We start from the raw sequence: 14,217 nt of genomic DNA on the forward strand, positions 1-14,217 counted from the left end.
TATTTTAATGTGCACCTGTAGGAGAAAAGGATTTACTATTTAGTTTCAAAAATATAAATACAGGTGGGACTTGAGTTATGAATTAGTCCCATTCTGTGGACAATTGCAAAGCAACTTTGTACTTAAGTCAGAACGTGTGCTAAAATTTCCATTAATGGGAAACAGACAAAAATACATAATGCTTTATAACTTACTTTACAGAAATGCTTCAAATGTATCAATAAAAAGACAATGACGTAATATGTGTTAATAATTTACAAACCACAAATAATTGAAACTAATTTAAAATTAACTGAACCACTGGGATGTAAAATGTCATGACCTTAAACTTAAAACAGCCTACTATATTTGAAAATGACACAGGAGCTCAAGCAGTTGATAAAGGTATAATGGCATGAAAATCCGCCACTAACTGAAGATTGAGAGACACCTGATGTCTCTGTTGAGAGATCACTCACAGTCTCTTCCCCTTCCCATCAGATATACAGTTGGTATAGAAAAGAATCACCCCCTTCGAAATATTCCCATTTCTTTTTTTGCTTTACAGCCTTAAATGAAAACACACAAATCAATATCACTGCACAACAAAGGTTTTGCTTCTTGAACACTTTTGGGTGTTTCTTATAGATTTTTGGGTGCTGATCACAAATATCACATCAAAATTTACCTATCACATACTGTTTCAGAGACATCTTCAGTTTTGTCATGACTTTTTGATTATATTTGTGTCCAAACATTTTTCGCTCCCTTTAAGAGGCTTAACAACAATGGTCTCTGCAGCCTGGGCATGGAATCAGGCCAGGCTGGAAGCTGTTCTGTTCCTAATCTGCCTTCAGCAATGAGACCCGTGCCACATGACGACAATCTTCCAATTCCAAAACCACCAGAGGATTGGACATTAGATGAACCAGATGAAGAAACTGCAATGCACGGTACTGAGAGTGACATTGACCCGGATTTTGAACCGTGCTCATCAGGCGATCCACATCTGATAACACAGTTTGAATTGAACGATTTGGTCAGAGATTTGGGTCTGTCAAAAGCAAAAGCTGAGATGCTGGGTTCGAGACTGCAGGAATGGTGTTTGCTGTCACCAGGTACAAACATTTCTGTGTTTTGAGGCCAACGTCATGATATAAAGATGCTGGGTTCGAGACTGCAGGAATGGTGTTTGCTGTCACCAGGTACAAACATTTCTGTGTTTTGAGGCCAACGTCATGATATAACGAAATTTTTTTGCACAAGTCGACGGTCTCTGTTTCTGTTGTGACATTGAAGGATTGTTCTCAGCCTTAGGTTGTGATCAGAACCCGGAAGAGTGGAGTGATTTGTCAATGTTAAGCCTGAAAGCTGTTCTGCTACACAATAGTAACGTTTATCCTTCAGTACTTTCTTTCAGTGGCTATGCAGCACACATGAAAGGAACGTATGAGAATATGGAACTGTTGCTGAAGCACGTCCAGTATAGCAGGTACAACTGGAATATCTGTGGACATCTTAACTCTTTTAGGGCAATTTTTTTTTTGTTTCTTTTCTCCCAAAAAAAGAACACAAAGCAATTGAAATCAACAAAAAATATTTACTTTTGACAAATGTTACTGTCTTACATGTTGTATGAGCCTGCATACTCTATGATTTCACATACATATCACATACATTTTACACAGCAAAGTCCTGCAAAGTCTGATCTCGCTCAAAGCAGCCAATTTCAGTCATTGCCACATTGCACTGCTTACAATATGTGTTGCTTTGGCGCCTACTTTTCAATTGTCTGTTGCTGCACTTTCTCACATATATTGTTAGTGTGTACTGTAGAGAGACAAGTCACCCGTTTGCCATCGTGCCATGCCACCAAGTTTTCTGCCCGCATGAAAACCGTATTGTCACCTCTTTTCATCTTCAGCCTGTCTGGCTTCATGTGTATCCTGTTCACCCTCACTGTGCCACAAACTCCAATTCCTCTGCTCTGTAGCTCCATGAACAATTCTGGGCATGTATAAAAATTGTCCAAATGTACACAACATGACCCAAATGTTCATAGCTCTGAAGCAGCTCCAGCACAACCTGACTTGTCAAAGGACAGTTCTCTCTTTGAAAGAAATACTTTCCTGTATATGTAATTACTTTCAGGCAGAAACCAGTGTTTGCTTCTGTCAGTACAAAATCCTTTATGCCATACTTTGTGGACTTGTCTGGCATATATTTGCAGAAAAAAAGGTGTCCCTTTTATTTTATCATAGATTCATGCACAGACAAATCACAGCCAGGCTGATAAAATTGTTTCTATGTTGGTTCCACAATGTCAAGCAGGGGCTGAACTTTATGCATGGCGTTATAGCCTGGCTCACCCCATGGGATTTGCTTCTGTTTATTACAGAAGTGAATAAAACTTTGCAGCATCACGTACCTATCATCACACTGCATAACCTGTCCAAAGCCACCAGGGGACAAAGCACGTTTGGACCAATGCTCCCTGAAGTTATATCACCAGTTCTGTCCCATCTCTATTTGTAATGCCACAGCACGCTTCATCTCGTCTTTTGTTGTGGGTTTCCACTTTGAAAAACGAGAATGCGATGCAAGCGCAGCCCACGATTCAAAAAATTTCTCTGCCTACCTGTTTGTCTCGTCTGACAGTAGCTGAAAAGCAGCATCAGGAGAGAGCAGCCTGAAGTAGGTCAGCAGCTGGTGATCTGTCGTGTCCAACAGCAAGCCATGCCGTCTTGTGAAGTCCGATAGCCAGTTCAGCTCCCACGGATCAATGTCTGCGTATTCCTCCCACGCGAACCTTGCCGTAGATGCATCAGCTGCACGAATGCGCTCAGCTGGCAGCGGATCAGCTGGCGCGGCATCGGCTGGTGTCCGATCAGCTGATGCCGGCTTCTCACTCTCTTGTTCGATCTCCTGATCACTGTCAATAAAATCCGATTCTGAAAAATCAGAGTCCGACTCCGCGATAATGCGCAAAACATTGTCTGCCGAGTGTTTTCTTTTCTGCATTCGCTTCGCTCCCTTGTGACATGTCGATGCCATCTTGCCATTGTTTACATTTCACAACTCATGCACACGCAAGGATTAGTTGCCGTGTCAACGAGTCTAGCATTCCTCCAAGCACAGAGGGAATGCCTACGATGTGACAGTGAGCACTGTCGCCATTAACAGCTGATTGTCGCCATCTATCCCTGGATGTCGACTTTTGTTGACATTCGCCCTCAACCCCTCCTGTCGACAAAAGTTGACATCTGCCCTAGTAGAGTTAAAGTTGTTGCTCTGTTACTAGGACTGTAGCTCAGCTATACAAAGTACTGTTGTTTCATCTGTGAATGGGACAGCCGTGCCAAAGAGCTGCACTATTCTCAACAGAACTGGCCACTCCGTAAAAAGTTAGTTCCAGGACAGAAAAATGTGGCACATGAATCGCTTGTTGACCCGGCAAAGATATTTTTGCCTCCTCTTCACATAAAACTGGAACTCGTGAAGAATTTTGTGAAAGCACAGAACAAGGTAGGCGAAGGTTTTCGTTATTTAAGATAGATGTTCCCAAGAATAACTGATGCCAAGATCAAAGAGGGCATTTTTATTGGCCCCCAGATCAGACATGTTATGAGTGACAAGTGGTTTGAAGATCTGTTAGTTGGGCTGGAAAAAATTGCCTGGAAAGCCTTCAAAGACGTTGTTGACAATATTCTGGGCAATTACAGAGCTCCAAACTACATTCAGCTGGTAGAGAAACTTCTCAAAGCATACAAGACAATGAAGTGCAAAATGTCACTCAAGATTTATTTCCTCCACTCACACTTGGACTTCTTCCCCACAAATCTTGGTGCTATCAGTGATGAACACGGTGAAAGCTTTCACCAGGACATTGCTACAATGGAGAAACAATACCAGGGCTACTGGAATCTGTCAATGCTTGCTGACTACTGTTGGACACTGCAACGTGATGTACCAGACATTGAATACAAAAGAAAATCGGGAGCAAAACACTTTTAATTCTGTTGAATTTAATAGCTTATGCGAAACATAAACGTGACTAAATATGTTATTGTCAGTAAACATATAAATGTCTATTTCTCAGAGTTCCTACGTGATGCAGTTAAACCAAAACTATATTTGTGCATACCCAGTAGGTACCTGTCACAATCAGGCAAAACTTTTCAGGAAGCAAGATTTTTTTAAAAAAATTGTTGTGCAGTGATATTTTTCCAGCCTTACTTACTCAATGCAATCTATAACATCTCAGTGAAAGATATCACAGCTACAGTTCAGAAGAATTTTAAAAAATAAAAAACAAGAAATACTGAGATTAATAAAGGATCACCCCCCCCCCCCAAACTATATATGTAAACTTAATCAGGTGTAAGTAATGACCATTTCCATTGCAGACCATGGTTACTGGCTTCCACCTGTGATCAATTGTAACCTATGTGATTAGTAAAGCGTAAAAACAGCTGTCCTTGGAGCATTCCCTTTTTTGGCAGTGCAACTGACAGCAAACAACTGACTATGGGTAGCAAGCCACTTTCAAAAGATCTCAGGGACAGAGCTGTAGACAGACAAAAGGCAGGAGATGGATACAAAAAAATCTCAAAGGCTTTATCAATCCCAAGGAGCACAGTAAAGTCCATAATAAAGAAGTGGCAAGTGTTTGGTACTACTAGGACCCTCCCTGGATCCAGCCGTCCCTCCAAACTGATGAAAGAGCAGGGAGGAAACTGGTAAGAGGCCACAAAAAGGTCAATGGCCACTTTGAAGGAGTTACAAGATTTTATGGCAAAGAGTGGTCATCGTGTGCATGTGTCAACAATTTCACAAGCGCTCCTCAATTATGGCTTGTTCGGGAGGGTCGCAAGATAAAAGCCACTTCTCAAGAAAGGCCACATTTAGGCTCGTTTGAACTTTGCCAGAATGCACCTTGAAGATTCTGATGCCAAGTGGAAGAAGGTCTTATGGTGAGAGGAGACCAAAACTTTTTGGCCTCAATACCAAATGGTACACCTGGTGGAAATCCAATGCACCTCACCATCCACAACACACCATGCCTACAGTAAAGCATAAAGGTGGCAGCATCCTGTTGTGGGGGGTGTTTCTCTGCTGTAGGGCCTGGGTCTCTTGTTAGGGTAGAAGGGAAAATGGATGGGGCAAAATACTGTCAAATTCTTGAGAAAAACCTGCTATCCTCTGCCAGAAAGTTGAAGATGGGCAGAATGTTCAGCTTTCAACACGACAATGACCCGAAGCACACAGCAAAATTGACCACACAGTGGCTGAAACAGAAAAAAGTGAATGTCCAGTCAGAGCTCAGACCTAAATCCCATTGAAAATCTGTGGAAAGATTTGAAGATAGCAGTACACCAACGCTCACCATCCAATTTGACCGAACTTGAACAGTTCTCTAAAGAAGAGTGGGCAAATATTGCTCAATCTAGATGTGCAAATCTGACAGAGAAGTATCCCAACATACTCAAGGCTGTCATTAACTCTTTTAGGGATAATTTGTTTTTGTTTCTTTTCTCCCAGGGCTGAATATTTTTCCAAAAAATAACTTTTTTTAAAAAAAGAACACAAAGCAATTGTTTAACATATCAAATCAGCAGAAAATATTTACTTTTGACAAATGTTACTGTCTTGCATGTTGTATGAGCCTGCATACTTTATGATTTCACATACATATCACATACATGTTACACAGCAAAGTCCTGCAAAGTATGATATCGCTCAAAGCAGCCAATTGCATGCATTGCCACATTGCACTGCTTACAATATGTGTTGCACTGGTGTTTCCTTTTCAACTGTCTGTTGCTGCACTTTCTCACATATATCGTTAGTGTGTACAGTAATCCCTCGCTACTTCGCGGTTCACTTATCGCGGTTTCACGACTTTGCAGTTTTTTAAATATAGTACATGTAGTAGTATTTCCTAGTCTAAGAACAACAAAACAAGTTCGGTGACTACGTGCGTTGTAGCACGGGCTGTGATTGTCACATGGGAGGGAGACGACAAATCACAGCTTTCCGCTTTCTAATCGGGCCTGTGATTGGCGCTTTGACTGATGCCTAGATCCCACAGTATCTCCCCTTGTCATTCGCTTCAAGCTTTCTCGCTGAGCGGTTTACTTTACAGTGTGCTGTGTGTGATTTTTTTGTGGATTATGTTGAACTTCGCTTCAATTTTCACCCCCTGCAATGGCTCCCAGACGTGCTCCTTCTTCCAAGGCTGGTGCTGAGCCTAAGCGACAACGAAGAATGATGACGATCGCTGAGAAGGTGAAACTTCTAGATATGTTGAAGGAAGGGAGAACGTATGCGGCTGTGGCCCGCCAATATGGCGTGAACGAATCCACCGTTCGCTACATCAAGAAGGAAGAGGCGAACATTAGGAAGACGGCTACCATCACCTTTCAAAAGTCGGCGAAGAGAGTGGTTACGGCTCGTAATAAAACGATCGTCCGTATGGAATCTGCTTTGGCCGTATGGATAGCCGACTGCCAAAAGAAGAACATAACACTGGATTCGAACATTATCCAAACAAAGGCTAAGAGCCTGTACGAGACCTTTGCCGCTAAGGAACCAGAAGACGACAGTGGCGACCGCGAAGAAGATGAAGAAGAGGTAGAAGATCCGCAACCAGGGACCTCCAGTGATTCACCACGTAAGAAACAATAATTTTCTGCTAGCAAAGGATGGTTTGCAAAGTTTCAGAAACGCTACAGCTTAAAAAGCGTTTCCCTGTAAGGCGAGGCTGCTTCGGCTGACACGATTGCTGCTGAAACTTACGTGAATGAAACGTTCAAGAAGATTACCTCCGAAGGTGGATATCGGCCCGAACAAGTTTTTAATATGGATAAGACGGGCTTGTTTTGGAAAAGAATGCCATCGCGAACTTTCCTGTTCAAAGAGGAAGCAAAAGCCTCTGGCTTTAAAGCATACAATGATCGTGTGACCCTCGTGATGTGTAGCAATGCTGCGGGATTTTTGTTAAAGCCAGGGTTTATTTACAAGTCGAAAAACCCAAGCATTTTAAAAAACAAACACAAGAATCTGCTTCCCGTACATTGGATGTACAATGCAAAAGCCTGGATGACGAAGATGCTGACCTCCGACTGGTTCCACCAGTGTTTTATCCCGCAAGTGAAGGCGTATCTAGCAGAGAAGTGCATGCCATTCAAAGTCCTTCTCATTATGGCTAACGCTGGTGGTCACGCTACTGATCTGTTGTATTCGGGGGTACAGATTGAGTTCCTGCCGCCCAATACGACGTCACTAATTCAGCCTATGGATCAGGGGGTTATCAGGGCATTCAAGACCCTATACACGAGGAATGCCTTAGCGAACCTGGTTTCTTCCGTGGATGCCGCCCAAGAAGACGACGATTTCAACTTGAAGGCATACTGGCGGCAGTACACAATTGCTATGTGCCTCCAAAATATCCAGAAGGCATTACAAGAGATGAAGCCTGTCACCGTTAGTGCCAGCTGGAAGAAATTGTGGCCCGAGGTTGTTTACGACGACAAAGGATTTACACTTGCCGAAATCCAACACTCGGCAGTACAGAAAGCTGTGCAGTTGGCTGCGATCATTAGAGGTGAGGGCTTTGCAGACATGACTGCGGATGATGTCAACGAGCTACTAGACTGCTACTCCCAGCCGCTAACCGAAGAAGACCTCGAAGAGTTGATGAAGTCGGCGAGTGAAGAAGAAGAAGAGCAGCAAGAAACAAGAAGTTGTCTCCCCAACTGGCTTCACTTTGGAACGACCTCGCCGAGATCTGCAGACTGGCTAAGGATCTGCAAGAGCGGTCACAGGAATGGGACGACGATATGGTTCGATCGGTCCAATTTTGCAACAAGATCGACGACATCATGACCGGCTACAAGCTGCTCTTCAACCAGAAAAAGAAGCAGCAACAGCAACTACCGATCACAATGTTTTTTCAGCCTCGCAAAAAAAGAGCCAGTTCCTACAACTACGGATACACCTTCAGAAACCATAGAGGAGGTGCCCCAGGAAATGGCACCGCTGTCTGAAGAGACGTAAAATACAGTCATTGGCTGCGCAGTAAAAGTCATCATCATCCTTCATCGTCATCATTTTTACTGCGCAGCATATTCATTACCATCATCACGCGGTAAGTGTAAACTTATCTACCGATTTCATATTGCTATTATATTATTGCTCTTGCTATCATATTATCTACCGATTTCATATTGCTATTATATTATTGCTATCATATTATCTACCGATTTCATATTGCTTAGCAGTTGTCCCTGTTATTAATAGAGTAAAGGGTGGTTTGTAAACAATACAGGGAGGGTTTAAAAACGTCCAAATACACGTTAAATAATTAAATAAATATGGTGTCCCTACTTCGCGGAAATTCAGTTATCGCGGTCGGCCTTGGAACCTATCTCCCGCGATAAGTGAGGGATTACTGTACTGTAGAGAGACAAGTCACCCATTTGACATCATGCCATGCCAATGTCACCAAGGTTTCTGCCTGCATGAAAACCGGATTATCACCTCTTTTCATCTTCAGCCTGTCTGGCTTCAACTGTGAAGGCATGTGTCTCCTGTTCACCCTCAATATGCCACAAACTCCAATTCCCCTGGTCTGTAGCTCCATGAGCAATTCTGGTGATATAGAAAAATTGTCCATGTACACATCATGACCTAAATGTTCATAGCCCTGAAACAGCTCCAGCACAACCTGACTGGTCAAGGAACAGTTCTCTCTTTGAAAGAAATATTTTCCTGTATATGCAATTACTTTCAGGCAGAAACCAGTGTTTGCTTTTGCCAGTACAAAATCCTTTATGCCATACTTTGTGGGCTTGTCTGGCATATATTGGCAGAAAAAATAAAGATTAATGCACAGACAAATCACGGCCAGGTTGATAAAATTGTTTATATGTTGGTTCCACAATGTCAAGCAGGGGCTGAACTTTATACATGGGGTTAAAGCCTGGCTCACCCCACAGAAGTGAATAAAACTTTGCAGCAGCACATACCTATCACGCTGCATAACCTGTCCAATGCTACCATGGGACAAAGCACGTTTGAACCAATGCTCCCTGATGTTATATCACCAGTCTAGTCCCATCTCTATTTTTAATGCCACAAAGACCTTCATCTCATCTTTTGTTGTGGGTTTCCACTTTGAAAAACGAGAATGCGGTGCAAGCGCAGCCCGCGATTCAAAAAATTGCTCTGCATACCTGTCTGTCTCGTCTGACAGTAGCTGAAAAACAGCATCAGGAGAGAGCAGCCTGAAGTAGTCCAGCGGCTGGTAATCTGTCGTGTCCAACAGCAAGCCATGCTGTCTTGTGAAATCCGGTAGCCAGTTTGGCTCCCATGGATCAATGTCTGGGTATTCCTCCCACACAAACGTTGCTGTAGGTGCGTCGGCTGCACAAATGCGCTCAGCTGGCAGCCAATCAACTGGGGTGGCATTGGCTGGTGTCTGATCAGTTGATGCCAGTTCCTCACTTTCTTGATTGATCTCAGCGATAATGTGCAAAACATCGTCTGTCGAGTATTTTCTGTTCTGCACTCACTTCGCTCCCTCATGAGATGTCAATGCCGTCTTGGCTTTGTTTACATTTCGTAACTCACGCACACGCAAGGATTAGATGCCGAGTCAATGAGTCTAACACTCCTCCAAGCAGAGAGGGAATGCCTGTGACGTAACAGTGAGTTTTGATCGCACCCTTACAGGTTAAAAAAAAAGACGTTGAAAGACTACCTTCACATTGCTCCCTTGCTGCTGGGCTTACTTGCGGCTGATCCATCGCGTAATCTGCGCGGTACTTCGCGGACTTAAAAGTCCAAACAGCACCTCTCAGATTCGGATTGTTTTGTTTGCTTTTCTCTCTCTCAGACCTTACCTGCTCCTGGCGCACACTTCTTTGAAGAGGAAGATATGTTTGCATTCTTTTAATTGTGAGACAGATTTGTCATCTCCTTGGAGCACGTTTAAAAGTTTGAAAAAGAGATATGTTTGTTTGCAGTATTTGAATAAAGTTCCTGTCTCTACTATCTTCTGTGTTTCTGTGCAAATCTGTGACCCAAGCGTGACAAGTGGTACCAGAAGTGGGGAAGCAGGAGGCTGTGGACGTTGCTGTGGGTATTTCAGCAGTGGAGCTGAACGGAGATACTTCCAGTCTGATCATCCCAGCCACTTGGCGAGGGAATGCCGCCTATCCCCTGCTCAATCGATGGAAATTGGTCTTGCTCAGGTTTGTTGCTCCCGTGTTCCTTATTCTTCAGATAAAAAGGATGGCTTAATGGTCTCGGTGAAGTTGGGGGCCGCAAGATCTCGGCATTATTAGACTCAGGAAGTGACCTTTGTATTGTAAGACGGGACTGTCTTGACGACAGGTATCTGTGTTACACTGAAACTGTAAACATAAGTTGTGTACATGAAGATGTTAAAGACTATCAGACATTGCTTCTTCCTTTAACATATAAGGGACATCATTTTAAAGTTTGGTCTGCCCCTGGCCCTTACTTATCGGCAGGAGGAATGCCCCTTTTCCTAAACTCATGACTGAATGTCGGACAACAGTCAGTGAACCCGGTATCAAGCTTGGGGTTGGGTTTGGGAAGAGGACGAACTGGCTATTGTGGAAGATCTTGAACCCCGTTTAAATATTGAACCCGAAGTGGCTGTTGAGGAAGTTCTCGAGCCCAGACTAGATATTGAACCCGATCTCTCCAGCGAGACCGAGAGTGATAGCCCCCCCAATTTCCCAGAGCGGCTGGCTGTCCCATCTACAACTTCTCAACTTGCAAATGCCTCCGAACAAGAACCGAGCACTAGCGAGCATTAAGTCGGATTTTATGTGCTTGCAGCATGCTGATAGCTCATTAGACTATGCATTTAAACAGGCTCGCAAGGCTAGTGACTCTTATTACCAAGAGTGTGCATCCAGGGGCTTAAAAACTCCGCACTTTCTTGAGAAAGACGGCTGCCTTTTTACCTTTTTAGAGTGATATCAGATCATTTAGTCGGGGAATTTATTGAACAGTTAGTTGTACCTGAAGTACATAGGGACATTCTTTTGCAATTAGCTCATTCTCACATCTTGGGTGGGCACCTGGGGACTGATAAGACTAGAGAACGTTTATCAAAATGATTTTATTGGCTGAATATGGGGAAAGATGGGGAGTGATTCTGTACTTCTTGTCCTGATTGTCAAATCATCTCTGCATACAAACCCCCTTGGGCTCCCCTTTCTCCTATGCCTATTTTGGAAGTCCCTTTCCAGCGAGTGGGATTAGATATAGTAGGCCTTCTACCTAAGGCTAAAATTGGGTATCAATATATGCTTGTGTTGGTTGACTATGCAATGCGATATCTGGAAGTAGCTGCTTTGAAAAAAAAACAATTCCTCCACTGTAGCCAAAACTTTGTGCGAGACTTTCACTCGTATTGGCATCCCTAGAGAAATTTTAATTGATCAGGGAACACCTTTTACTTCTTGCGTGATGAAGCAATTGTGTGATGGCTTTGCTATTAAGAAATCGAGTACCACTGTTTACCATCCACAGACGAATGGTTTGACTGAACGATTTAACAAAACTTTAAAACAAATGATCAGGTGAGTTGCTCATGATGATCCAACGTCTTGGGACTCTGTTCTGCCTTTTATTATGTTTGTGGTACGGGATTCACTGCAGGCCTCCACTGGTTTGAGTGCATTTGAGTTGTTGTTTGGCAGGCGTCTGCGAGGCGTCTTGGATGCTGTACGAGAGGAATGGACAAGATTCAGGACAACAGCTCACGGGCCGAGCTTTGCAGATTGGTAATTTCATTGCAAGAAAGAATTTCTAAACTTTCTTCTATTGCTGTGGAGCATCAGCGACATGAACAGGAAACTCAGAAACGTCTTTATGATAGATGCTGTAAGCTCCGTGAATTTAAACCTGGTGATCGCGTTCTGGTACAGATTCCAACAGATCCGCACAAATTCTTAGCGAAATGGCAGGGCCCTGCCATTATTGAAGAAAGTATGGGGCCGGTAAATTACAAGGTTAGAATACCAGGCCGGCGCAAACCATTCCAGATCTTACATGTTAATCTTTTGAAGGAATGGCATGACCCACAAGTGGGGAGGGGGGACACTTCTTTGGCTGCAGTCTCTCAAACTGATGTTGCTATTGGTGATGATTTGACTGACTCACAAAAGACGAGTTGTTATCTTTGATTGAACGGAACACTGATGTTTTTTCAGACTTGCCAGGTGTGACTAATCTTGCGGAACATAAAATCACTACTGAACCCAGTATTAGAGTGCAGATGCGCCCGTATCAGATTCTAGAAGCATGACTGAATATTGTGCACGAGGAAGTCAAAAAGATGCTGGCATTGGGTGTAATTCGCGAAAGTAAAAGTGACTGGTGTGGTCCAGTCGTATTAGTCCCATAGCAAGACGGCTCGGTTCGCTTCTGTATCGATTTCAGATGCTTGAATAAAGTCTCAAAATTTGATGCTTATCCAATGACACGTGTTGATGAACTGTTGGAAAAACTGGGTCAGGCATCCTATATCTCCACACTGGATCTCACGAAAGGTTGCTGGCAGGTGCCTCTTGAGGCTGACAGTTGTGAAAAAACAGCATTTGCGACTCCTGACGGGCTTTATGAAATTTACTAGTCTCCCATTTGGTCTTCATGACGCGCCTCTAACTTTCCAGGGTATGATGGACCAGATCTTGCATCCTCATTCCGAATATTCCGGAGCATATCTCAATGATGTTGTGATTTTCAGTAATAATTGGGCAGACACATTTAGAATGTCTCCAAGCTGTCCTTGAAAGCTTAAGACAGGCTGGTTTGACAGCAACCCCAAAAAGTGTAAATTGGGTATGTCTGAGACTCATTATCTGGGCTACTCCATAGGCAGGGGTTTACTCCGACCTCAATTCAGAAAAGTGGAAGAGATGCTTGCTTATCCACGTCCAGAAAATGCAGAAACAAGTACGTGCCTTTCTGGGGCTTGCAGGTTATTACAGAAGATGCATGCCTGATTTTGCAAATAGGGCTGCTCCTCTTTCAGATCTTACTAGAGGCAGGAACAATCGCCCTGTTGTATGGACAGACGTTTGTGAATGTGCCTTTTGTGATTTGAAAACCGCTTTACCTTCTAATCCAGTTCTGCGGAATCCCAACTTCTCCAAGGATTTTGTCCTACAGACGGACGCAAGTGCATTTGGTATAGGCGCTGTCCTGTCTCAGGTTTTTGTTGGGGAAGAGCACCCTATCACATTTTTGAGTAGGAAATTGCTTCCTCGGGAGCGTAATTATTTGACCATTGAAAAAGAATGCTTGGCAATAAAATGGGCTGTGGAACCGCTTCGTTACTATTTATGGGGTCGAAATTTCACATTAGTGACAGATCACGCTGCACTTCAGTGGTTATACCTTCAGAAAGAAAGAAACTCTTGGCTTATGAGATGGTTTTTGGGTTTGCAATCTTACAGTGTTACAGTGAGGCATGAACCCGGCTCTGAACATGTTAATGCAGATGTCCTGTCATGCTTGTTTGAGCCTGGTTTGGAATGTCGCTTGATTCACGAAAATGTGAATAAAGCTGAGGGAGGGGGTGTGAGCTGGGGGAATGATCGCACCCCTACAGGTTAAACAACAAAAAAAAAAAAAAAGATGCTGAAAGACTACCTTCACATTGCTCCCTTGCTGCTGAGCTTACTTGCGGCTGATCTATCCTGAGGTACTTGGTAGACTTAAAAGTCCAAACAGCACCTCTCAGATTTGGATTGTCTTGTTTGCTTTTCTCTCTCTCTCAGACCTTCCCTGCTCCTGGCGCACACTTCTTTGAAGAGGAAGATATGTTTGCATTCTTTTAATTGTGAGACGGATTTGTCATCTCCGTCTTGTCAAGGAGCACGTTTAAACTTTTGAAAAAGAGACATGTTTATTTGCAGTATTTGAATAAAGTTCCTGTCTCTACCATCTTCTGTGTTTCTGTGCAAATCTGTGACCCAAGCATGACACTATTAAAAGCTGACTGTCGCCCTCTACCCCTGGAAGTCGACTTCTATCAACATTCGCCCTCTACCCCTGGATGTCGACTTTTGTCGACATGCGCCCTCTACCCCTGGATGTCGACAAAAGTTGACATCTGCCCTAAAAGAGTTAAAGCAAAAGGTGGTTCAACAAAATATTGACATTGGGGGGTGATCCTTTATTAATCTCAGT

The 14,217-nt window shown here is 43.4% G+C and overlaps 1 protein-coding gene across 1 annotated transcript; it reads left to right on the forward strand.

The window, feature by feature from the left end:
• Positions 1 to 6,186: 6,186 nt before the first annotated feature.
• Positions 6,187 to 7,866, forward strand: LOC127526480 (tigger transposable element-derived protein 1-like). The gene is made up of 2 exons (XM_051922031.1): positions 6,187 to 6,652; positions 6,737 to 7,866. The coding sequence occupies exons 1-2, from the start codon at positions 6,187 to 6,189 to the stop codon at positions 7,864 to 7,866; spliced, it is 1,596 nt and encodes a 531-aa protein (XP_051777991.1).
• The last annotated feature ends 6,351 nt before the right edge of the window (positions 7,867 to 14,217 follow it).

The sequence above is a fragment of the Erpetoichthys calabaricus genome, unplaced genomic scaffold (genome assembly GCF_900747795.2).
Source record: "Erpetoichthys calabaricus unplaced genomic scaffold, fErpCal1.3, whole genome shotgun sequence".
Classification (NCBI taxonomy): Eukaryota; Metazoa; Chordata; class Cladistia; order Polypteriformes; family Polypteridae; genus Erpetoichthys; species Erpetoichthys calabaricus.